The 25,860-nt window shown below is 39.4% G+C and overlaps 1 protein-coding gene across 2 annotated transcripts in view; it reads right to left on the reverse strand.

Moving 5' to 3' along the window:
• The window catches only part of WDSUB1 (WD repeat, sterile alpha motif and U-box domain containing 1), a 309,582-nt gene that overhangs the window by 48,514 nt on the left and 235,208 nt on the right, over nt 1-25,860 (reverse strand). The window contains exons 8-10 of one of the 2 annotated variants that reach the window (XM_053698333.1): nt 19,369-19,475; nt 4,007-4,186; nt 2,701-2,835 (exon numbers count right to left, since the gene is read on the reverse strand). In XM_053698333.1, the coding sequence (XP_053554308.1) occupies nt 2,701-2,835; nt 4,007-4,186; nt 19,369-19,475 (422 nt within the window). The remainder of the gene's footprint in view (nt 1-2,700; nt 2,836-4,006; nt 4,187-19,368; nt 19,476-25,860) is intronic. The other variant, XM_053698334.1, reaches the window with a different exon arrangement.

Consider the following 25,860-nt stretch of genomic DNA (forward strand, 5'->3'; position numbering starts at 1 on the left):
GGGGAATCGTGCACAAGCACGTTTTTGAAGCTGGCCGCGTCCGTAAGCACTGCTGGTATCGAGAGTTGCAGTGGCGTTAAATTATGCTCTACGCTCCCTTTTTGGAGCCTAACGCACTGAAAACCCAGCCATTCTGTGAACTCTAAATACTAGCGGTATTTAAAAGGTGCGGGGGAAAAAAAGCACGCGTAGCTAACGCACCCCTTTGGCCGCCAAACTCTAAATCTAGCCGTTAGAAAATCCGCTTCCCAGTTCTCCACTCCTGGGATATAGTTTGCTGATAGATGGCAAGAGTGAGTCTCTGCCCATCGAATTATTTTGGTAACCTCCATCATCGCTAGAGAACTCTTTGTTCCCCCCTGATGATTGATATATGCTACAGTCGTGATATTGTCCGACTGGAATCTTATGAATCTGGCCAAAGCCATCTGAGGCCATGCCTGAAGCGCGTTGAATATCGCTCTCAGTTCTAGAATATTTATCGGGAGGAGAGCCTCCTCCTGAGTTTAAGAAATTAAAAACTAATATTTTATCACCTCTTTCACTTTACCCTTCCTAGTACTTAGAGTAGGCAAAGAGAATGACTGGGGGGTGGAGCTAAGGGAGGAGCTATATAGACAGCTCTGCTGTGGTGCTCTTTGCCACTTCCTGTTAGCAGGAGGATAATATCCCACAAGTAAAGGATTAATCCGTGGCCTCATTGTACCTTATAGAAGAAAAAGTAGTATGACAATAAACAACATTTTTATAGAAGTTTTACAAAAGCTTAATAAAAACTATGAATAAAACAAAAGAAAATACAGAAGGGTGCTCAGGAAAACGTCTAATCACGCAATGTCCTTAAAAATAAAACACTCTGATTTAAAGGGACAGTCTACACTAAAATGGTTATTGTTTAAAATACCCATTCCCCAGCTTTGCACAACCATCATTGTTATATTAATATACTATATAACATTTAAACCTCTAAATGTCTGCCTGTTTCTAAGCCACTATAGACAGCCTCTTAATCACATGCTTTTTTATTTGCTTTTCACAACAGGAGACTGCTAGTTCATGTGGGCCATATTGATAACATTGAGTTCACACCCAAGGAGTTATTTAAGATTAAGCACAACACAGTACTAAATGCAAGTCAATAGATAATAAATAAAAAAAATCATGTTATCAGGGGGCTGTCAGAAGATGCTTAGATACAAGGTAATCACAGAGGTAAAAAGTATATTAATTGAACTGTGTTGGTTATGCAAAACTGGGGAATGGGTAATAATGGGATTAGCTATCTTTTAAAACAATAACAATTCTATTGTAGACTGTCCCTTTAAGGTGGTAAAGTCTAACTAGTTACGTGCACCCTGGCTATGATATAAATACCTGTATGTATCTGCTAATAGCCTGTGGGCTCTATGAGTACTAGTGGTACTTACCTGATATGCAACCACTCTACAGTGCTTCAACAGGAGGAGGCTGAGGGACAAGTCCCCATGACACAAGTAGCAGGTTTGTGAATAACTCCCAGAGGGAGATTATCTGACATTACCCTCTGTCCTATTCCTGGCTCTCAGAGAAAAAATGGGTCTCAAGTAGGTCAGAGACCCCCTGTCAATGGAGAATCTGTAGTACCTGAAATTCTTCACCTTCTCCTGTGGAGGCAAAGATAAGACTGAGTTGGCCAGAGAAGTGGGAGGAATCAAAGGCTCTTGGTATGTTGGGTATCTTTGCCAATTGCTAGAGGCTAGGAGTTTAATCCCAGGTGTAATGGCTTGTGGACTTTCACAACGTTATGAAAGAAATACTGACCATGCTTCTAAAATAAGAGGTTGCTAAGAAAAAAAAATATGCAATACTTTCCTCAGTCATTTTCATGTTCAATTCACAAGCAATTATAAGATTACTGTTCTGCCACTGTAGGAATATATATTCTTTACAATACTGTTCATAATTAGGGGAATAAGTATGCTGGTAGAATTGAGCCTGTTTTTAATTTTTGGCTGTGTGATGATTTTTTATATGCAAAAGACAATGCCTTAATTTACTGCCAAGACATGGCTCAAGTAGAAGTGTAAATGTATTTTCATGATACTGAAAATATTTAGTAGGGCGAACAACAAAGAGACTTGACTGGGCATCAGGGGTTTCCCAGCATTTTGAAGTGAAGGGACAGCTTGAATTGTTGTGTATCTTGAAGTGCTGGTTACAAAATAAAAATTATATTAATCAAAACAAAATGCATACAAATGCATACAAACAACAGACCCAAGAACAAGTACTGTATCAGTATTGTGAGGGCAGTAATCTGCCAGCAGCAAGGAATACTACCATTTTAAATGTTGTAAACAGGTAGACAGTGGTTTAGTGAGGGATGGGGACGTGGGAGTCAGAAAAAAGCACTGTAGAGCTGCTTTGTTGAAAACATATATATTTATATATTTATAAAAGAGATGTAGAATATTTAAATTTTGGTTGTAAAGGGGTTGTTGCTGTAATGGTCCCACAGACAATGTTTCTTTAGCAGATTTTGACTTTTTAATGGACCAACAAAATCAAGGTTTTTTTGTTCCAGAAGCTTATGGAATTATAAATAAAAAAAAACCTTTAAGTTGTTGGTCTATTAAAAGGTATCACAATCTACTAAAGAAACATATATTTTAGTTGGAAAGATAAACCAAGCCTTAAACCCAGCAATAATGTACAGCATACCTGATGCAATAACTGGATCCATCATAATTTCTCTGGTTATAGGACACAGAAATTCATCGGGGATGTTTGTCGATGCTGTTTTCTTCTTTACATCCTCAATTTTTCTAAGGATCTTATTTCGCAGGCCTAGAGACTCTGGTAGAGGAGTAAAAGAATAATATACAAGTTTTGGTAATTATCACAACGCATGTCTGTACAGTTAGTAGAGTTTTTGTATAAAGTGTGTAATGATTTGTTATTATATTTATTTTGTGCAGGAAGATCACATCACACTAATCGAGATGATTTATTTGTCTATGTAACTAAAATGCTAAAGTTAAATTTTCATTATTCAGGTGGAGCACACAACCTTCCAATTAACTTCTTTTATCTAAATGTGCACAATCTATTTTATATACAAACTTTCTGAAGCGCCAGCTACTACTGAGCTTGTACAAAATTCACAGAATATACATATGATTTTTTGTGGTTGGCTTATGGCAGTCACATGATGCAGTAGGAGGGAAAATAGAACTAAGTTTAAAATTTATTAAAAAGAAATCTACTACTCATTTGAAATTCAAACCAAGCCATTTGGCATTGTCTTTTTATTATGCATTTACTGATAATGCTATTATACTGTGTTTAGTTGTCCTTTAAAAAAGGGTAAAACAGCAGATGCAGCTCATCCACATGTCATAATAAGACCATTACCCCAAAAGGGCATAAACTAGAAACATTTCAAAAGAGGGCATACATAATATGTATAGCTTCAAGGAGAGAAGGGGAGTAGTAGGGCTATGATAGATACCTTCAACTATATTTAGGATTTACCAAAGCTGTGAAAGCATTTTTTTACTAATGAGGAACACCAGAACAATGGGTCACAAGTTTTAAGGATAGAAGGTTCTGACAAAGGTCTACATTTATCAAGCTGTTTGATCGAAAACCTGTGGAAGAAAAAGCTGTACACAGGAGATCCCCTTGTAATTTGAAAAAAAACTTAAATTTTTGGGCAGAAAAGATACTTATTCACAAAGGCTTGCCACTGTAATAAATGCAAAAGGTGCTTCCACAAAGCATTAGTTGGGTGCAGACTTATGCAGGGTGTTGTAGTTTTCGTTTCTTTTTTAATCTGGATTTTTGTTTGTTGGAAGATCAAATTACAGATTTACATTGTTGTTACTTTTATCTTACATTTCAAAAACCTGCAATTTCATAAGGGTGTGTAGAAGTTTATGTCCACTGTATGAGGTAACAATTTTAACTTAATTTCTAAAATTTGCTGAGAGAACTGTACATTTCAATTGCTAATGTTCTAGCTTACCTATATTAAGGTCCCTCTGAAGAATTTCCTTTGTAAGATTTACAAGTTCTTTGCCATCAATATTATTTCTCTTGAAAATATGTTCCACCTCTGTCAACCCCTCTCTAGAAAGCCAGACTAAGACATCTTCCTCTGACCAACTTACAATAGGGGTTTCTGTCTTATTTTCAACTGCATCAACTGATGAAAAACAAACAAGATCTTCTTATATATAACAAATAACTAAATACGCATTCACTGCATTATTGCAAAAAGCTACAGGAATCACAGCGTCCACTTCCTAATTATTATAAAATATTCAGGATACCGATACGTTACTGTATTCATGTTTATTCTAAATGCAAGGAACTGAATTCTGTATACATTTGTACTTCTGCCTAACATGATTTAACCAAATCTATTCAGTTATTGGTATGGCTGATATTTAACATTACAGTAGATAACAAAATTATGGTCTCAGGTGTCAGGAAGACTCACATGTCCCTTTCATTAACAACAACAGAGTTCCTGAAATCTTTAAGGAGAACTCAAGTCAGATGGAGAGTGACGTTTAATAATGGGACCATCTGTTGGCAATGCACTATTGGTCCTTTTACTGACAACTCCAAGACATAGCACAGCTATTACATTGCAGTTTGGGAAGACTAAGTATTACTCCACTAAGCTGAAGAAGTGAAGCAGTTAATATACACAAAACAACATCCTTAGCAGTGGCGGCTCGTGGGTTATTCAAATGGGGGTTCACAATACATAAATTGTGAAAATGAAATGTTGATTACTCAAGTGCAAGTTTTGTTATAAAAGATAACTCTTTAGGTAAGCAGTTTTGCTGTTGTTATAAAATATATAGCTCTTTAGGTAAGTAGTTTTGCTGTTAGATAGCCCTGCCTTTTTTTTTTATAGCACAGAGCACTCCCGTCTCCAGATATCCCTCCCACCATCCACCAATGTATATCTGCAAAAAGGCTGCCTGCTAAAAGGGACAGTCTAGTCAAAATTACACTTTAATGTTTCATATAGGACATGCCATTTTAAACAACTTTCCAATTTACTTTTATTATTAAATGTGCTTTGTTCCCTTGGTGGTAAACCTAGGCAGGCTTAAACTGATTTCTAAACCGTTGAAAACCGCTTCTTAAAGGGACAGTCTAGTCCAAATTAAACTTTCATGATTCAGACAGGACATGCAATTTTAAACAACTTTCCAATTTACTTTTATCATTAAATTTGCTTTGTTCCCTTGGTGGTAAACCTAGGCAGGCTTAAACTGATTTCTAAACCGTTGCAAACCGCTTCTTAAAGGGACAGTCTAGTCCTAATTAAACTTTCAAGATTCAGACAGGACATGCAATTTTAAACAACTTTCCAATTTACTTTTATCATCAAATTTGCTTTGTTCCCTTGGTGGTATTTTTGAAAAGCTAAACCTAGGTAGGCTCAAACTGATTTCTAAAACTATTGAAAACCACCTCTTAGCTCAGAACATTTTGAAAGTTTTTCACAGTTAGACAGTACTAGTTCATGTGTGTCATATAGATAACATTCTGCTCACTCCCGTGGAGTTATTTAGGAGTCTGCACTGATTGGCTAAACTGCTTGTCTGTCAAAAGCACTGCGCTAAGGAGGCAGTCTGCAGAGGCTTAGATACAAGGTAATCACAGAGGTAAAACATATTAATATAGCCGTGTTGATTATGTAAAACTGGGGAATGGGTAATAAAGGGATTATCTATCTTTTTAAACAATAAAAATTCTGTTGTAGACTGTCCCTTTAACTCAGAGCATTTTGAAAGTTTTTCACAGTTAGACAGTACTAGTTCATGTGTGTCATATAGATAACATTGTGCACTGATTAAAAATATTCTGGTGTAGACTGTCCCTTTATAAAAAGTCTTTTTTTTTTACTGTCAGTCAGGTAGATTACGAGTTTTGCATTAAGGCTTTTAATGCTGAAAAAATGGCAATTCCAGCGTAATGGCCAGTATTGCATATTACGAGTCGTGTCAGCATTGCTATACCACAATGATAAAAGAATAATACTGGCAATAGGACCCTGTGACCCTGGAAAAAAGACTGAGCTAAGCAAAACAGTCCGGTGCTACCCCTAAAAAAAGCAAATTAAACAAAATAGGTGAAGAAAAAGATGAGAAAATAATAAGCACTCTTTCCTAGTCTAAGTAATTAAAAAATAACTTTCAATAATATGATATAAAAATGAGGATACAGCCTCTATATAGTAAATGGGACCCCACCAACCAAAACTATAAAAAAGTGAAAAAAAATTATTGCTATACCGCAAGCATTTTAGCCTGTAACGCAACGTCCATTCCTCAATAAAAAAAAAAAATACGTTTTTGTGTGGGATTTTCATAGCGCCGGTATTACAAGTTGTGCGTTGAGGCTAAAATGCTTGAGTTACAGCCTATACTGACACGATCCATACCGCCACCTAAGAGTAGTAGTTATGAGTTTTGGGCAACAAAAATGTTTCACAAAACTCATAACTAAACTGTTACAAAGTACACTAACACCCATAAACTACCTATTAAGCCCTAAACCGCCGCCCTCTTGCATCGCAAACACTATTTAAAACCTATTAAATTAACCCCTAATCTGCTGCACACCTACATCGCGACTATTAAATAAAGCTAATAACCACTTATCCGCCGCCCCCGACATCACCGCCACTATAATAAAGCTATTAAACCCTAATCCGCCGTTCCCCAACATCGCCGTCACTATAATAAAGTTATAACACCTAAACCTGCGGCCTCCCACATCGCCGCCACTAAATAAACCCATTAACCCCTAAACCTCAGGCCTCCCACATCGCCGCCACTAAATAAACCTATTAACCAAAAAACTGCCGGCCCCCCACATCGCAAAACACTAAATTAATCTATTAAGCCCTAAACCTAACACTCCCTAACTTACAATATAACTATCTTAAAATAAATAAAAACCTGTGAAATAAAAGTAAACCTAACATTAAACTATAAATTAACCTAACATTACTATTCTAATAAAATAAAAAAATATTACCATTTGAAAATCTAAATGACAAATTTAAAAAAACCTAACACTACGAAGAAAATTAAAAAATCTAAAATTACAAATAATAATGAAGACTTAATTTTGAAAAATAAAAAACACTAAGCTTACGAAAAAATAATAAACAAAATCATCAAAAGTAAAAACAATTACACCTAATCTAATAACCCTATAAAAATAAAAAGCCCCCCCAAAAAATAAAAACACCCCCTAGCCTACAATAAACTATCAATAGCTCTTAAAAGGGCCTTTTGTAGGGTATTGCTCTAAGTTAAACAGCTCTTTTACCTGTAAAAAAATACAAAGTCCCCCAAACAGTAAAATCCATCACCCAACCAACCCCCAAAATAAAAAAACCTAACTCTAAAAAAAACCTAAGCTACCCATTGCCCCTAAAGGGGCATTTGTATGGGCATTGGCCCTAAAAGGGCATTCAGCTCTTTAAAAAAAAAACAAAGCCCTAATCTAAAAAAAAAAAAAAACACCCAAAAAAGGGGGAAAAAAATAACACTAGCCCCATAAAATCTACTCGCGGTTCCTGAAGTCCGGACATTCATCTTCATCCAGGTGGCGAGAAGTTTTCATCCAGGCGGCAATATTTTCATCCATCCTGTGGGCGTCTTCTATCTTCATCCCGGTGGCGCAGAGCGGAGCCATCCTGGATGCCGAAGACATCCTGTGCAGAGCATCCTCTTCATACTGTCACCGTTGTACACTGAAGTTGAATGCAAGGTAGCCGTTTCAAAATGGCGTACCTTGCATTCCTATTGGCTGATTTGATTCTTCAAATTCAAATCAGCCAATAGGATGAGAGCTTCTGAAATCCTATTGGCTGTTCAAAACAGCCAATAGGATGAGAGCTACTGAAATCCTATTGGCTGTTTTGAACAGCCAATAGGATTTCAGTAGCTCTCATCCTAATGGCTGTTTTAAACAGCCAATAGGATTTCAGAAGCTCTCATCCTATTGGCTGATTTGAATTTGAAGAATCAGATCAGCCAATAGGAATTCAAGATACGCCATTTTGAATCGGCTACCTTGCATTCAACTTCAGTGTACGGCAGTGACAGTATGAAGAGGACGCTCCGCGCAGGATGTCTTCGGCTTCCAGGATGGCTCCGTTCCACCGGGAAGAATATAGAAGACGCCCCTGGGGTGGATGAAGATATCGCCGCCTGGATTCAGATGGATGTCCGGACTTCAGGAACCGTGAGTAGATATTCTGGGGTTAGTGTTATTTTTTCTCTCCAGTTTTTTGGGTGGGTTTTTTCTAGATTAGGGCTTTGAGCTTTTTAAAAGAGCTGAATGACCTTTTAAGGGCAATGAAAAAAGAGCTGAATGCCCCTTTAAGGGGACAATGGGTAGCTTAGGGTTTTTTTTAGAGTTATTTTTTTTATTTTGAGGGGTTGGTTGGGTGGTGGGTTTTACTGTTTGGGGGACTTTGTATTTTTTTACAGGTAAAAGAGCTGTTTAACTTAGGGCAATGCCCTACAAAAGGCCCTTTTAACGGCTAATGGTAGTTTATTGTAGGTTAGAGGGTGTTTTTATTTGGGGGGGCTTTTTTATTTATTTTTAGGGATATTAGATTAGGTGTAGTTTTTATTTTTGATAATTTTGTTTATTATTTTTTGTAAACTTAGTGTTTTTTATTTTTCGTATTTTAGTGTTCATTATTTTTTGTAATTTTAATTATTTTCATAGTGTTAGTTTTTTTTTAAACTTGTAATTTAGATTTTTTAATTGGTAGTTTTTTTAATTTTATTAATATAGTTATGTTAATTTATAGTTTAATGTTAGGTTTATTTTTATTTCACAGGTAAGTTTTTATTTATTTTAAGATATGTATACTGTAATTTGAATTTAAAGTTAGAGGGGTGTTAGGTTTAGGGGTTAATAGTTTAATTTAGTGTTTTGCGGTGTGGGGGGCTGGCGGTTTAGGTGTTAATAGGTTCATTTAGTAGCGGCGATATGGGAGGCCGGAGGTTTAGGGGTTAATAGGTTTATTTAGTGGTGGCGATGTGGGAGGCCGGGGGTTTAGGGGTTAATAGGTTTATTTAGTGGCGGTGATGTGGGAGGCCGGAGGTTTAGGGGTTAATAACTTTATTATAGTGTTGGCGATGTCGGGGAGCGGCGGATTAGGGATTAATAGCTTTATAATAGTGTCGGCGATGTCGGGAGCGGCAGAATAGGGGTTAATAACTTTTATTGGTGTCAGCGATGTCAGGGGCGGCAGATTAGGGGTTAATAACTTATTAGTGTCGGGGGCGGCAGATTAGGGGTGTTTAGACTTGGGGTTTATGTTAGGGTGTTAGGTTTAAACTTAACTTTTTTTACCCCATAGACATCAATGGTGTTCCGTTACGGAGATTTTTCATTCTGAACTTCAGTGTTTAGCACAAAACTCGTAATCTACTGAGTGTCTTTTAAACTAACTTTTCAAACTTAACTAAGCTAACTAAACTAGCTACTCAAAGCAGATATCCCAGGCTTCCACCATCCATTAAAGGGACATTAAACATTAAATACATGCTAGATAGAATGATGCATTCAAAGAAAAGATTAGTCCATGATTAACATGTAGATGTATTTTTTAAAGTTTCATTAGTTGTTTAAAAAGTGACAAAATAAGTGTAACGTTTTAGTGTCTATAAAACACTGGGAGCTGCCATGTTGTAACTTGTGTTACCTTCTCTGCTGTGGCCAATTAGGGACCGTTATAAATAGGTCACTAGAGTGTGCAGCCAATGGTTGTGCTGGATTTAACAGTGTTGTGCACTTCCATTTCTAACAGGAACTGAAAAGCTAACAATTTCAGAATGGAATTACAGGCAAAGAGGACAAAATAAATAATGAAAGTATATTGCAGAGTTGTTTTATATATACAATTTATCATTTTATATTACCATCTCAAAGTGTTTAATGTCCCTTTAATGTATGTATCTGCAAAAAGGCTGCCTGCAGCAGTTAACTGCTGTCTTTTAAAATAACTTTTTAAACTGAGCAGTTAAATACAAGAGCTCCTCTCAGCAGATAAAATAAGCAGCAGCAAAATAAACAAACTCCTCTGAGCAGATAATTCCTCCCACCATCCACCAATGATTATCTGATAATCTGCAAAAAGTATAACTAACTGTTGTCTTTTTTTAAAACTAAGTTTTCTCTTGTTAAGTGTATCCAGTCCACGGATCATCCATTACTTGTGGGATATTCTCCTTCCCAACAGGAAGTTGCAAGAGGATCACCCACAGCAGAGCTGCTATATAGCTCCTCCCCTAACTGTCATATCCAGTCATTCTCTTGCAAGCCTCAACCAAGATGGAGGACGTAAGAGGAGTGTGGTGTTTTATACTTAGTTTATTCTTCAATCAAAAGTTTGTTATTTTTAAATGGTGCCGGAGTGTACTGTTTATCTCAGGCAGTATTTAGAAGAAGAATCTGCCTGCGTTTTCTATGATCTTAGCAGAAGTAACTAAGATCCATGGCTGTTCTCACATATTCTGAGGAGTGAGGTAACTTCAGAGAGGGAATGGCATGCAGGTTTTCCTGCAATAAGGTATGTGCAGTTAATATTTTTCTAGGGATGGAATTTGCTAGAAAATGCTGCTGATACCGAACTAATGTAAGTAAAGCCTTAAATGCAGTGATAGCGACTGGTATCAGGCTTATTAATAGAGATACATACTCTTATAAAAATGTAATATAAAACGTTTGCTGGCATGTTTAATCGTTTTTATATGTATTTGGTGATAAAACTTATTGGGGCCTAGTTTTTTTCCACATGGCTGGCTTGAATTCTGCCTAGAAACAGTTTCCTTAGGCTTTCCACTGTTGCAATATGACTGGGAAGGGCCTATTTTAGTGCTTTTCTGTGCAGCTAAAAATACTGACAGAGACATCCAGCTTCTTCCTGCATGTTCCAGGACTTCTCTGGAGGGCTCAAAAGGCTTCAAAGTCGTTTTTGAGGGAGGTAAAAAGCCACAGTAGAGCTGTGGCAGTTGTTGTGACTGTTTGAAAAAAAAAAAAAAAAAAAAAAAAAACGTTTTTGTCTTTTTTTATTCAGTTTTGGGTATTAAGGAGTTAATGATCCATTTGCAAGTGGGTGCAATGCTCTGCTAACTTGTTACATACACTAAAAATTTCGTTAGTGTAACTGCCTTTTTTCACTGTTATTTCAAATTTTGACAAAATTTGTGTTTCTTAAAGGTGCAGTAACGTTTTTTATATTGCTTGTAAACTTGTTTAAAGTGTTTTCCAAGCTTGCTAGTCTCATTGCTAGTCTGTTTAAACATGTCTGACATAGAGGAAACTACTTGTTCATTATGTTTGAAAGCCATGGTGGAGCCCCTTAGGAGAATGTGTACTAAATGTATTGATTTCACCTTAAACAGTAAAGATCAGTCTTTAACTATAAAAGAAATATCACCAGAAGATTCTGACGAGGGGGAAGTTATGCCGACTAATTCTCCCCACGTGTCAGACCCTTCGCCTCCCGCTCAGGGGATGCACGCTAATATGGCGCCAATTACATCAGGGACGCCCATAGCGATTACCTTGCAGGAAATGGCTGCAATCATGAATAATACACTGTCAGAGGTATTATCCAGGTTGCCTGAATTAAGAGGCAAGCGCGATTGCTCTGGGGTTTGGAGAAATACAGAGCGCGCAGATGCTGTAAGGGCCATGTCTGATACTGCGTCACAATATGCAGATCATGAGGACGAAGAGCTTCAGTCTGTGGGTGACATCTCTGATTCGGGGAAACCTGATTCAGAGATTTCTAATTTTAAATTTAAGCTTGAGAACCTCCGTGTGTTGCTTGGGGAGGTATTAGCTGCTCTGAATGACTGTAACACAGTTGCAGTACCAGAGAAATTGTGTAGGCTGGATAAATACTATGCGGTACCGGTGTGTACTGATGTTTTTCCTATACCTAAAAAGCTTACAGAAATTATTAGCAAGGAGTGGGATAGACCGGGTGTGCCTTTTTCCCCACCTCCTATATTTAGAAAAATGTTTCCAATAGACGCCACTACACGGGACTTATGGCAGACGGTCCCTAAGGTGGAGGGAGCAGTTTCTACTTTAGCAAAGCGTACCACTATCCCGGTTGAGGACAGTTGTGCTTTTTCAGATCCAATGGATAAAAAATTGGAGGGTTACCTTAAGAAAATGTTTATTCAACAAGGTTTTATTTTACAGCCCCTTGCATGCATTGCGCCTGTCATGGCCGCGGCGGCATTCTGGTTTGAGGCCCTGGAAAAGGCCATCCATACAGCTCCATTGACTGAAATTATTGACAAGCTTAGAACACTTAAGCTAGCTAACTCATTTGTTTCTGATGCCATTGTTCATTTGACTAAACTAACGGCTAAGAATTCCGGATTCACCATCCAGGCTCGTAGGGCGCTATGACTTAAATCCTGGTCAGCTGACGTGACTTCGAAGTCTAAATTACTCAACATTCCTTTCAAGGGGCAGACCTTATTCGGGCCTGGTTTGAAGAAAATAATTGCTGACATTACTGGAGGTAAGGGTCACACCCTTCCTCAGGACAGGGCCAAATCAAAGGCCAAACAGTCTAATTTTCGTGCCTTTCGAAATTTCAAGGCAGGTGCAGCATCAACTTCCTCCGCTTCAAAACAAGAGGGAACTTTTGCTCAATCTAAGCAGGCCTGAAAACCTAACCAGTCCTGGAACAAGGGCAAGCAGAAAGCCTGCTGCTGCCTCTAAGACAGCATGAAGGAACGGCCCCCTATCCGGTGACGGATCTAGTAGGGGGCAGACTTTCTCTCTTCGCCCAGGCGTGGGCAAGAGATGTTCAGGATCCCTGGGCGTTGGAGATCATATCTCAGGGATATCTTCTGGACTTCAAAGCTTCCCCTCCACAAGGGAGATTTCATCTTTCAAGGCTATCTGCAAATCAGATAAAGAAAGAGGCATTCCTACGCTGTGTGCAAGACCTCCTAGTTATGGGAGTGATCCATCCAGTTCCGCGGACGGAACAAGGACAGGGTTTTTAGTCGAATCTGTTTGTGGTTCCCAAAAAGGGAACCTTCAGACCAATTTTGGATCTAAAGATCTTAAACAAATTCCTCAGAGTTCCATCTTTCAAAATGGAAACTATTCGGACCATCCTACCCATGATCCAAGAAGGTCAGTACATGACCACAGTGGACTTAAAGGATGCCTACCTTCAGATACCGATTCACAAGAATCATCATCGGTTTCTAAGGTTTGCCTTTCTAGACAGGCATTACCAATTTGTAGCTCTTCCCTTCGGGTTGGCTACAGCCCCGAGAATCTTTACAAAGGTTCTGGGCTCACTTCTGGCGGTTCTAAGACCGCGAGGCATAGCGGTTGCTCCGTATCTAGACGACATCCTGATACAGGCGTCAAGCTTTCAAGTTGCCAAGTCTCATACAGAGATAGTTCTGGCATTTCTGAGGTTGCACGGGTGGAAAGTGAACGAGGAAAAGAGTTCTCTATCCCCACTCACAAGAGTCTCCTTCTTAGGGACGCTTATAGATTCTGTAGAAATGAAAATTTACCTGACGGAGTCCAGGTTATCAAAACTTTTAAATGCTTGCCGTGTTCTTCACTCCATTCCGCGCCCTTCGGTAGCTCAGTGTATGGAGGTAATCGGCTTAATGGTAGCGGCAATGGACAAAGTGCCATTTGCGCGCCTTCATCTCAGACCGCTGCAATTATGCATGCTGAGTCAGTGGAATGGGGATTACACAGATTTGTCCCCTCTGCTAAATCTGGATCAAGAGACCAGAGATTCTCTTCTCTGGTGGTTGTCTCGGGTACACCTGTCCAAGGGTATGACCTTTCGCAGGCCAGATTGGACAATTGTAACAACAGATGCCAGCCTTCTAGGTTGGGGTGCAGTCTGGAATTCCCTGAAGGCACAGGGATCGTGGACTCAGGAGGAGAAACTCCTTCCAATAAATATTCTGGAGTAAATATTCTTGGCCTCAGTTAGCAACACTGAGGTTCATCAGATTTCAGTCGGACAACATCACGACTGTGGCTTACATCAACCATCAAGGGGGAACCAGGAGTTCCCTAGCGATGTTAGAAGTCTCAAAAATAATTCGCTGGGCAGAGTACCACTCTTGCCACCTGTCAGCAATCCATATCCCAGGCGTGGAGAACTGGGAGGCGGATTTTCTAAGTCGTCAGACTTTCCATCCGGGGGAGTGGGAACTTCATCCGGAGGTGTTTGCTCAGTTGATTCATCGTTGGGGCAAACCAAAGTTGGATCTCATGGCGTCTCGCCAGAACGCCAAGCTTCCTTGTTACGGATCCAGGTCCAGGGACCCAGAAGCGACGCTGATAGATGCTCTAGCAGCGCCTTGGTTCTTCAACCTGGCTTATGTGTTTCCACCATTTCCTCTGCTCCCTCAACTGATTGCCAAAATCAAACAGGAGAGAGCATCAGTGATTCTGATAGCCCCTGCGTGGCCACGCAGGACTTGGTATGCAGCCCTAGTGGACATGTCATCCTTTCCACCATGGACTCTGCCTCTAAGACAGGATCTTCTGATACAAGGTCCTTTCAATCATCCAAATCTAATTTCTCTGAGACTGACTGCATGGAGATTGAACGCTTGATTCTATCAAAGCGTGGCTTCTCCGACTCAGTCATTGATACTTTAATACAGGCACGAAAGCCTGTTACCAGGAAAATCTACCACAAGATATGGAGTAAATATCTTTATTGGTGTGAATCCAAGAATTACTCATGGAGTAAGGTTAGGATTCCTAGAATATTGTCTTTTCTCCAAGAGGGCTTGGACAAAGGATTATCAGCTAGTGCCTTAAAGGGACAGATTTCTGCTCTGTCTATTCTTTTGCACAAGCGTCTGGCAGAGGTTCCAGACGTCCAGACATTTTGCCAGGCTTTGGTTAGAATTAAGCCTGTGTTTAAACCTGTTGCTCCCCCGTGGAGCTTAAACTTGGTTCTTAAGGTTCTTCAAGGAGTTCCGTTTGAACCCCTTCATTCCATTGATATTAAACTTTTATCTTGGAAAGTTCTGTTTTTGATGGCTATTTCCTCGGCTCGGAGAGTCTCTGAGCTATCTGCCTTACAATGTGATTCTCCTTATCTGATTTTTCATGCAGATAAGGTAGTTCTGCGTACCAAACCTGGGTTTTTACCTAAGGTGGTTTCTAACAAGAATATCAATCAAGAGATTGTTGTTCTATCGTTGTGCCCTAATCCTTCTTCAAAGAAGGAACGTCTTTTACATAATCTGGACGTAGTCCGTGCCTTGAAGTTTTACTTACAAGCTACTAAAGATTTTCGTCAAACATCTTCCCTGTTTGTCGTTTACTCTTGACAGAGGAGAGGTCAAAAAGCTTCGTCAACCTCTCTTTCCTTTTGGCTTCGGAGGGTAATACGCCTAGCCTATGAGACTGCTGGACAGCAGCCCCCTGAAAGGATTACAGCTCATTCTACTAGAGCTGTGGCTTCCACCTGGGCCTTCAAAAATGAGGCCTCTGTTGAACAGATTTGCAAGGCTGCGACTCGGTCTTCGCTTCACACTTTTTCAAAATTTTACAAATTTGATACTTTTTCTTCTTCGGAGGCTATGTTTGGGAGAAAGGTTCTTCAAGCAGTGGTTCCTTCCGCTTAATCCTGCCTTGTCCCTCCCATCATCCGTGTACTTTAGCTTTGGTATTGGTATCCCACAAGTAATGGATGATCGGTGGACTGGATACACTTAACAAGAGAAAACATAATTTATGCTTACCTGATAAATTTATTTCTCTTGTAGTGTATCCAGTCCACGGCCCGCCCTGTCCTTTTAAGGCAGGTCTAAATTTTAATTAAACTACAGTCACCACTGCACCCTATGGTTTCTCCTTTCTCTGTTTGTTTTCGGTCGAATGACTGGATATGACAGTTAGGGGAGGAGCTATATAGCAGCTCTGCTGTGGGTGATCCTCTTGCAACTTCCTGTTGGGAAGGAGAATATCCCACAACTAATGGATGATCCGTGGACTGGATACACTACTAGAGAAATAAATTTATCAGGTAAGCATAAATTATGTTTTTAAAGGGACAATGAACCCATTTTTTTTCTTTTGTGAGTCAGGTAGAGCAGGCAATTTTAAGCAACTTTCTAATTTACTCCTATTATCACATTTTCTTTGTTCTCTTGCTATCTTTATTTGAAAAAGAAGGCATCTAGGCTTTTTTTTTAGTTAAGAACTGTGGACAGCACTTTTTAATTGGTGGATTAATTTATCCACCAATCAGCAAGAACAACCCAGGTTGTTCACCAAAAATGGGCCGGCATCTAAACTTACATTCTTGCATTTCAAATAAAGATACCAAGAGAATGAAGAAAATTTGATAATAGTAAATTAGAAAGATGCTTAAAATGTCATCTATCTGAATCACGAAGGAAAAAAATTTGGTTCAGTGTCCCTTTAAACAAACTGCCTGCAGCTAACTAAATGAGCTCCTTTTTAGCTCACAGACTAAGCCAGCACTGCGGTTTCGCGCCAACGAGAGGAGGAGCCTTGTTGTCCGTCAGCTCATGACCTGGTGAGTGGTAACGTCTGCATCTCACTCGCACAGCAAAAGCTATGCGATTAAGAAGGTATGGGGCTGGGTTGGGGGCAGCGCTGCAGGCACTTAGAAATAAGTGTAGAGGGCTTGAAGCTTATACTTCTATCTATTGCACGTGCGGTGTTGATAGATAGAAGTAAAAATTGCATTTTTTTTTTTACAAAACTGGACTGGATCCTTTTTGGCTGAATAAATATAATTTCAGCAAAAGGGAGGCTATTGGAAAAATTATATTTTTTCAGCCAAATAGGTTTTTATTTCTTCTGTTTTCTCTCTCTCAGTTGGTTCACGTGTGCCTGTGCTCCTCCTATGGAGGAGCCTCCACTGATCCTTAGCATTTCTTGTTGCAATAAACAGATTTGAATCCTATGGGAGCTTCAGAGGAGCACAAAGCAAATAAAATGTGTGTGTCTTTATTTATTTATTTCAAATTGTGCTTTTTGCACAACTTAAAGAAGCTGAGATCAAGAGGTTTTTATACATGGCTGCCCCGTCCAGCAGAACATCACTTATAGGTTTCAGGGGCTTGGTGACATCACAACTCACATGCATGATGTCACCAGCATTTAAAAAAAATGATCCTGTTGATGCTGGACTGCTCTGCCACCTTGTAACTGTCAGGGGGTGCAGGAGGACTTGCAACTGTCTTTATGTGCAAGGGTGACTGTGAACAACTCTGAAAGCAGCCCCAGAATGACAACACATGGTCATCATCTGCACTATAGGCAGTTAATGTCTGTCAAAGGTCCCAATGCAGTCGCCAATTGGCTAATCTGCTGGTATCCTTTTCTATAAATCACAGGAACAATTAAATTTGAGGGGTTTGCCTATGTGTTTAACCTCTTAGTAGAGTAAAGATATTTAGTGAAATAGGTTTTACAAGAGGTATTTATAGATGTGAGAACACAGACATACAACAACTTCCACATGTCCCCTCTGTAACCACTGTATCTTAAGTATATTGGCTGTGCAGAAAAAAAGAACTAAAGTATTTTATATAAGTCGCAACTAATTTATTGGTAACTTTTTTTGTCCTCACTGAATAACAAAATACAAATACAAAATACATGTTTTAGTGCAGTGTTAGTACTTGATAACAAACTACCATGGATAATAGTATTGTAGAACAGTATCAGCATTTAATAGTGATATGCAAATTAGGGAAATTAAATTACTTGTTTTCTTTCATACAGTGGTAAAAAGCCACAACTACTGACTTGTGTTACTGATTTCCCTTCAACTAGAAAGAGGCACAGGATTTTTCTCACAGGCCTTCCACAGATGTCGCAGGGACCTGTTCCTAGCCTCCCCTGCTGGGCATCGTTATATTGCTCTTCAGAATGCTCTGCTGTTACATTCACAGCACTGGATGGGCTCTTTACTGGAATCAGCTTTTTCCTCTGCTGTTAAGTTCAGGGGAATAGGTGCCATTCAGTGTTTGCAGTCACATAGCCCACATGCTATTTGTAGATATACTTCTGTATAGCATAGCCAGGGGACAAATCTTTATTACACTCACAGTATCTGTTATTTTTACAGGGGATGCATAGTCTTTTAGAAAATACATATTCAGGGGTTCGATAAATGTTCCACAGACCATATACAATCTCTTAGGTTAAGATTTGAGAGTTTCCACTTTCAAATAGAGACCATATATAACATTTAGTTCGAAATGGTCAATTTCTCGATCACCATATATCATAAGGATGCATACTTTCATATCACTGTTATCAAAGAACAGCAACAGTTCCTCAGGTTGGGTTTTTCTGGACAAGCTTTTCAGTAGCTCTTAACCTGGACAATATCTTGTTTAGGCTCCATCTCGGCCTATAGCAATTTCTCATAATCTCTGACTTTTGTTATTTCTGTGCTGATCATGGTTGGCAGATAAATGTGGTGTAGAGTTTTTCTGACTCCCAGTACCAGATCTTATTTTGGATAGAACCTTAACAGTGATCCACATTCCTTTATATATTATTTCCAAGCATCTAAGGGTTTCAGACCAAGTTCAAGTTTGTTTCTCCTTTTTTATAGTCCTTGTAAGGGACAAAAAGGCTAATGCTTTAATTTCTTGGTTAAATCAGGTGATTCAAACCTTAATTGGTGCTGGGGGAATTGTCCCCTAAACGTATTACAAACCATTCTACCCTTTCTTGGGCTTTTCAAAAGGAGGCTTCCGTTGAACAGATATGCAAATCTGCAACTTGGTCCTCTTTATATGCTTTCTCTAATTGTTATCATGTGATGTTTTTTTGCTACTTCAGAGGCAGTGTTTGGCAAATAGGAACTGCCCTTTTTCCCCACCCATTTTCTTGTGGGTATTAGAAACCACACGTCAAGGCTGGTGGTCTCTCACCACTGTATGAAAGAAAACATAATTTATGCTTACCTTATAAATTCCTTTCTTTCACAGTGTTGAGACCCTACAAGACTCCACCAGGTTCAACTGGAATTTTTCCATGGCAGTATTTATTTGCATCTCTTCTTATCCCGCTTTAACCTTTTCTACCTTTCTGTTCTGTTGTTACTCTACTCGGCTATATGATAAACTTAGCTATACAGGGAGGTAGGAGGGTTTTTAAAGCTTTTGTTTTTTGTGGTTCTTTCCTCCTCCTAGTGACGGGAATTCAATCCCATACGTCAAGGCTAGTGGACTCTCACCACTATGAAAGAAAGGAATTGATCGGGTAAGCATTAATTATGTTTTTTGATTAAAGATTATTACTTACTTTGTAAATTACTTCCTTGTTCCAGTCTCCAAATATTTACAGTCTTATCCATTGATCCAGTAGCAAGCAGTGGAAGATTTGGGGCTAGGGCACATGCTGTAACATATCTAGAAATGAAAAATCTGTTTTTACATTAGAGTATATGATATGCTATTATTATTATTATCGGTTATTTGTAGAGCTCCAACAGATTCTGCAGTGCTATAAACATAGGCAGTAGACAAGGTAACATTTATAGGGATCAAATGGGTAGAGGGCCTTGCAGAGAGTCGCACTGTTGTAGTCAGCTCTTATGAAGGTGATCTGCAAACAGTTGGGCTCTACGGCTTACATACTAAGGAGGTTCATGGCGGAAAGTAATGGAGGAGAGGAACTGGTATTACAAAAGGTTAGTGTAGGTTGTTTTTTTTTGCTTTTTTATTTATATCAAACAATAATAATACCTTTCAAAGCTTGATGTACCTTAACATAATACAGCCAAGCAAGACACATCTTGCACAAAAATAATTAAAAAAGAGAAAGCGTAAACATATAATATTCCACACTGTATACAAATTCTTCAACAAGCCTTATTACCAGGGATGCAATTTTCTTATTGCCCCGAAAAAGAATCAAAAACTTCAACTCAGTTTAAATCTAAATCTTTCCCCCAGCTTACACATGGACTTGTGTCACCTATTAAAGGGGCTACTATTTGTTTCTGTATTGAAATCTCTAAGACCTTGATAAAAGTCTGCCATTTTGATATAAATTTCTCTATTCTTTGTTCTCTTTTATATAGGACATTGAACACCTCAATAGTCACTTGTTCTTTTAATTGCGTTAACACCTCTTTTATACTAGGGGAACTGGGTGAAAGCCAATGTTTCAAGATGCATTTCATAGTTAGCATTATTACCATTACCACAAAGAACTCATATTCCCTTTTTACCACTGTATTCCCTAGGGTTATTATATTCTTACAGTTTAAATGCAATCTCATATCCAAAGTTTTAGACAACCAAAAACGTATTTTAGCCCATAGTTGCTTGATCTTTGGGCAGTCCATTAGATAATGTTTGAGATCTCGGTTATCCAATTTGCATTTAATGCATTCATTTTTACAATCAAGCCATTTACTGACCTTTCTTGGTGTCCCATAAAATTTATGTACTATTTTAAGTTGAGCTTCCCTAAGGTATGCATCACATGTCGCTTGGTGAATCATTTTTAAACTACTTTGTACCTCTTCTACAGAGACACTAATTTCTGTATCTTTATTCCAGGCTTCTGCTAATCTAGACAGTGCCTTATTCCCATCTGAATCCTGCAGAGCTTTATAGATCAAAGAGTATGTAAACTTCCCCTTCTTAAACAGTGAAACTGTTTTAGCCAAGCAATGACCTTCCCATATCGTAGGCTGTCTTTGGAGTACTTCCCTAATATAATGAGAAATTTGACAATAGAGTCTGTTAACTTAGCCTTATATTTTAACTCTTCAAAAGTTAATATTCTACTTTGTGTTAGATTTATTAAGTCTCCAATTGTTTTAAGGTGCGCTCTACTCCATAATTGAAAATGACCAGGGGACATACCAGGTAAAAACCACAAGTTCCCTGTAATAGGTAAAAATAGCGAGTAATACTGTTGAATCCCCAACATTTTGTGTAGGTTGTATGCATCCCTGAACAGTAGAGTCCTTAGGGAGCGCTTGAAGCTTTCAAAACTAGGGGAGAGTCTTGTGGAGCGAGGCAGAGAGTTCCACAAGATGTATGTATTGGGTACTTGTAAAGCGCGGCTAATCACACGTAAGGGTCTCAAGGTCGCTGCTCATTTTATTGACCTCGGAAGGATGAAAGGCTGAGTGGACATCGCCAGGGATCGAACCTGCAACCCTTGGGATGCTATAGTGCTGAGCCACAGTCTGGAGAAGATGGTAGCCAGTCTGGAGAAGTCTTGTAAATGGGAATGTGAGGAGGTAATAAGAGAGGAGGAGAGTAGGAGGTTGTGAGCAGAGCGAAGGGGACAGGAGGGCGAGTATCTGGAGACAAGGTCTGAGATATAGGGGGGAGCAATGCAGTTGAGGGCCTTGTATGTCAGAGTCAGAATTTTGTGTTTAAACCTGGAGGCAAGAGGAAGCTAGTGAAGAGATTGTTATATGCTAGTATAAATGAAAGGAAAAATAATCCTGTATGTTGCAAATGTTTCATGTAGCGTGAAATTCCCAGAATACTCACTATGCCTCCCTCCTATATAAACACACTACTCTCCGTCCTGTTCATTTATTGCCCCAAAATAAAGTTTCACGAAAACTGATCGTATAAGACACATATATGATATGTGTGTTTGTATGGTCTCTCATATAGCTGGATTAGGAGGTAAATTTATTATTGTACATATAAATCTATTGTGTGCATACATTTATGAGGTTATATTAAGAACTATAATTTTATATTAAAGGGCTATAAAATTGAAAAATTGCATGCTCTATCAGCATTACCTATGCTCTAGTTAAAGGGACAGTCTATACCAGAATTTTTATTGTTTAAAAAGATAGATAATCTCTTTTTTACCCATTCCCCAGTTCTGCATAACCAACACTGTTATATTAATATACTTTTTACCACTGTGGTTACCTTGTATCTAAGCCTCTGAAAACTGCCCCCTTATTTCAGTTCTTTTGACAGACATCCATTTTAGCCAATTAGAGCTGGCTCACTGAAACGCCTCATGCGTGAGCACAGTGTTATCTATACAGGGAGTGCAGAATTATTAGGCAAATGAGTATTTTGACCACATCATCCTCTTTATGCATGTTGTCTTACTCCAAGCTGTATAGGCTCGAAAGCCTACTACCAATTAAGCATATTAGGTGATGTGCATCTCTGTAATGAGAAGGGGTGTGGTCTAATGACATCAACACCCTATATCAGGTGTGCATAATTATTAGGCAACTTCCTTTCCTTTGGCAAAATGGGTCAAAAGAAGGACTTGACAGGCTCAGAAAAGTCAAAAATAGTGAGATATCTTGCAGAGGGATGCAGTACTCTTAAAATTGCAAAGCTTCTGAAGCGTGATCATCGAACAATCAAGCGTTTCATTCAAAATAGTCAACAGGGTCGCAAGAAGCGTGTGGAAAAACCAAGGCGCAAAATAACTGCCCATGAACTGAGAAAAGTCAAGCGTGCAGCTGCCAAGATGCCACTTGCCACCAGTTTGACCATATTTCAGAGCTGCAACATCACTGGAGTGCTCAAAAGTACAAGGTGTGCAATACTCAGAGACATGGCCAAGGTAAGAATGGCTGAAAGACGACCACCACTGAACAAGACACACAAGCTGAAACGTCAAGACTGGGCCAAGAAATATCTCAAGACTGATTTTTCTAAGGTTTTATAGACTGATGAAATGAGAGTGAGTCTTGATGGGCCAGATGGATGGGCCCGTGGCTGGATTGGTAAAGGGCAGAGAGCTCCAGTCCGACTCAGACGCCAGCAAGGTGGAGGTGGAGTACTGGTTTGGGCTGGTATCATCAAAGATGAGCTTGTGGGGCCTTTTCGGGTTGAGGATGGAGTCAAGTTCAACTCCCAGTCCTACTGCCAGTTTCTGGAAGACACCTTCTTCAAGCAGTGGTACAGGAAGAAGCCTGCATCGTTCAAGAAAAACATGATTTTCATGCAGGACAATGCTCCATCACACGCGTCCAAGTACTCCACAGCGTGGCTGGCAAGAAAGGGTATAAAAGAAGAAAATCTAATGACATGGCCTCCTTGTTCACCTGATCTGAACCCCATTGAGAACCTGTGGTCCATCATCAAATGTGAGATTTACAAGGAGGGAAAACAGTACACCTCTCTGAACAGTGTCTGGGAGGCTGTGGTTGCTGCTGCACGCAATGTTGATGGTGAACAGATCAAAACACTGACAGAATCCATGGATGGCAGGCTTTTGAGTGTCCTTGCAAAGAAAGGTGGCTATATTGGTCACTGATTTGTTTTTGTTTTGTTTTTGAATGTCAGAAATGTATATTTGTGAATGTTGAGATGTTATATTGGTTTCACTGGTAAAAATAAATAATTGAAATGGGTATATATTTGTTTTTTGTTAAGTTGCCTAATAATTATGCACAGTAATAGTCACCTGCACACACAGATATCCCCCTAAAATAGCTAAAACTAAAAACAAACTAAAAACTACTTCCAAAAATATTCAGCTTTGATATTAATGAGTTTTTTGGGTTCATTGAGAACATGGTTGTTGTTCAATAATAAAATTAATCCTCAAAAATACAACTTGCCTAATAATTCTGCACTCCCTGTATGACACACATGAACTAACACTCTCTAGTGGGGAGAAACTGTCAAAATGCCCTGAGAGAAGAGGCAGCCTTCAAGGGCTTAGAAATTAGCATATGAACCTCCTAGGTTTAGCTTTCAAATAATACAAAAGGAAGAAAGCATAGTTGGTGATAAAAGTAAATTGGAAAATTGTTTAAAATGACATATATAGCATCTATTAGTTGCATCAAATATAATATGAAGCCAATAATTAGGAGACAGCAGCATGATTTTATGTAGGCAAGAGAATATAGAAAACAGAATTTATGCTTACCTGATAAATTACTTTCTCCAACGGTGTGTCCGGTCCACGGCGTCATCCTTACTTGTGGGATATTCTCTTCCCCAACAGGAAATGGCAAAGAGCCCAGCAAAGCTGGTCATATGATCCCTCCTAGGCTCCGCCTACCCCAGTCATTCGACCGACGTACAGGAGGAAATATGCATAGGAGAAACCATATGATACCGTGGTGACTGTAGTTAGAGAAAATAATTCATCAGACCTGATTAAAAAAACCAGGGCGGGCCGTGGACCGGACACACCGTTGGAGAAAGTAATTTATCAGGTAAGCATAAATTCTGTTTTCTCCAACATAGGTGTGTCCGGTCCACGGCGTCATCCTTACTTGTGGGAACCAATACCAAAGCTTTAGGACACGGATGAAGGGAGGGAGCAAATCAGGTCACCTAAATGGAAGGCACCACGGCTTGCAAAACCTTTCTCCCAAAAATAGCCTCTGAAGAAGCAAAAGTATCAAATTTGTAAAATTTGGCAAAAGTGTGCAGTGAAGACCAAGTCGCTGCCTTACATATCTGGTCAACAGAAGCCTCGTTCTTGAAGGCCCATGTGGAAGCCACAGCCCTACTGGAGTGAGCTGTGATTCTTTCAGGAGGCTGCCGTCCGGCAGTCTCATATGCCAAACGGATAATGCTTTTAAGCCAAAAAGAAAGAGAGGTAGAAGTTGCTTTTTGACCTCTCCTTTTACCAGAATAAACAACAAACAAAGAAGAAGTTTGTCTGAAATCTTTAGTGGCCTCTAAATAGAATTTTAGAGCACGGACTACGTCCAAATTGTGTAACAAACGTTCCTTCTTCGAAACTGGATTCGGGCCCAAAGAAGGTACAACTATCTCCTGGTTAATATTCTTGTTGGAAACAACTTTCGGAAGAAAACCAGGCTTAGTACGCAAAACCACCTTATCTGCATGGAACACCAGATAGGGCGGAGAACACTGCAGAGCAGATAACTCAGAAACTCTTCTAGCAGAAGAAATTGCAACCAAAAACAGAACTTTCCAAGATAATAACTTAATATCTACGGAATGTAAGGGTTCAAACGGAACCCCTTGAAGAACTGAAAGAACCAGATTAAGACTCCAGGGAGGAGTCAAAGGTCTGTAAACAGGCTTGATTCTAACCAAAGCCTGAACAAACGCTTGAACGTCTGGCACAGCTGCCAGCCTTTTGTGAAGTAAAACAGATAACGCAGAAATCTGTCCCTTCAGAGAACTTGCAGATAATCCCTTCTCCAAACCCTCTTGTAGAAAGGATAAAATCCTAGGAATTTTAATCTTGTTCCATGGGAATCCTTTAGATTCACACCAATAGATATATTTTTTCCATATCTTATGGTAAATTTTTCTAGTTACAGGCTTTCTAGCCTGAATCAGAGTATCTATTACAGAATCTGAAAACCCACGCTTTGATAAAATCAAGCGTTCAATCTCCAAGCAGTCAGTTGGAGAGAGACCAGATTCGGATGCACGAATGGACCTTGAACAAGAAGGTCCTGTCTCAAAGGTAGCTTCCATGGTGGAGCCGATGACATATTCACCAGGTCTGCATACCAAGTCCTGCGTGGCCACGCAGGAGCTATCAAGATTACCGAAGCCCTCTCCTGGTTGATCCTGGCTACCAGCCTGGGAATGAGAGGAAACGGTGGGAAAACATAAGCTAGGTTGAAGGTCCAAGGTGCTACTAGTGCATCTACTAGAGTCGCCTTGGGATCCCTGGATCTAGACCCGTAACAAGGAACCTTGAAGTTCTGACGAGACGCCATCAGATCCATGTCTGGAATGCCCCATAATTGAGTTATTTGGGCAAAGATTTCCGGGTGGAGTTCCCACTCCCCCGGATGGAATGTCTGACGACTCAGAAAATCCGCTTCCCAATTTT

Source organism: Bombina bombina, chromosome 1 (genome assembly GCF_027579735.1).
Source record: "Bombina bombina isolate aBomBom1 chromosome 1, aBomBom1.pri, whole genome shotgun sequence".
Lineage (NCBI taxonomy): Eukaryota > Metazoa > Chordata > Amphibia > Anura > Bombinatoridae > Bombina > Bombina bombina.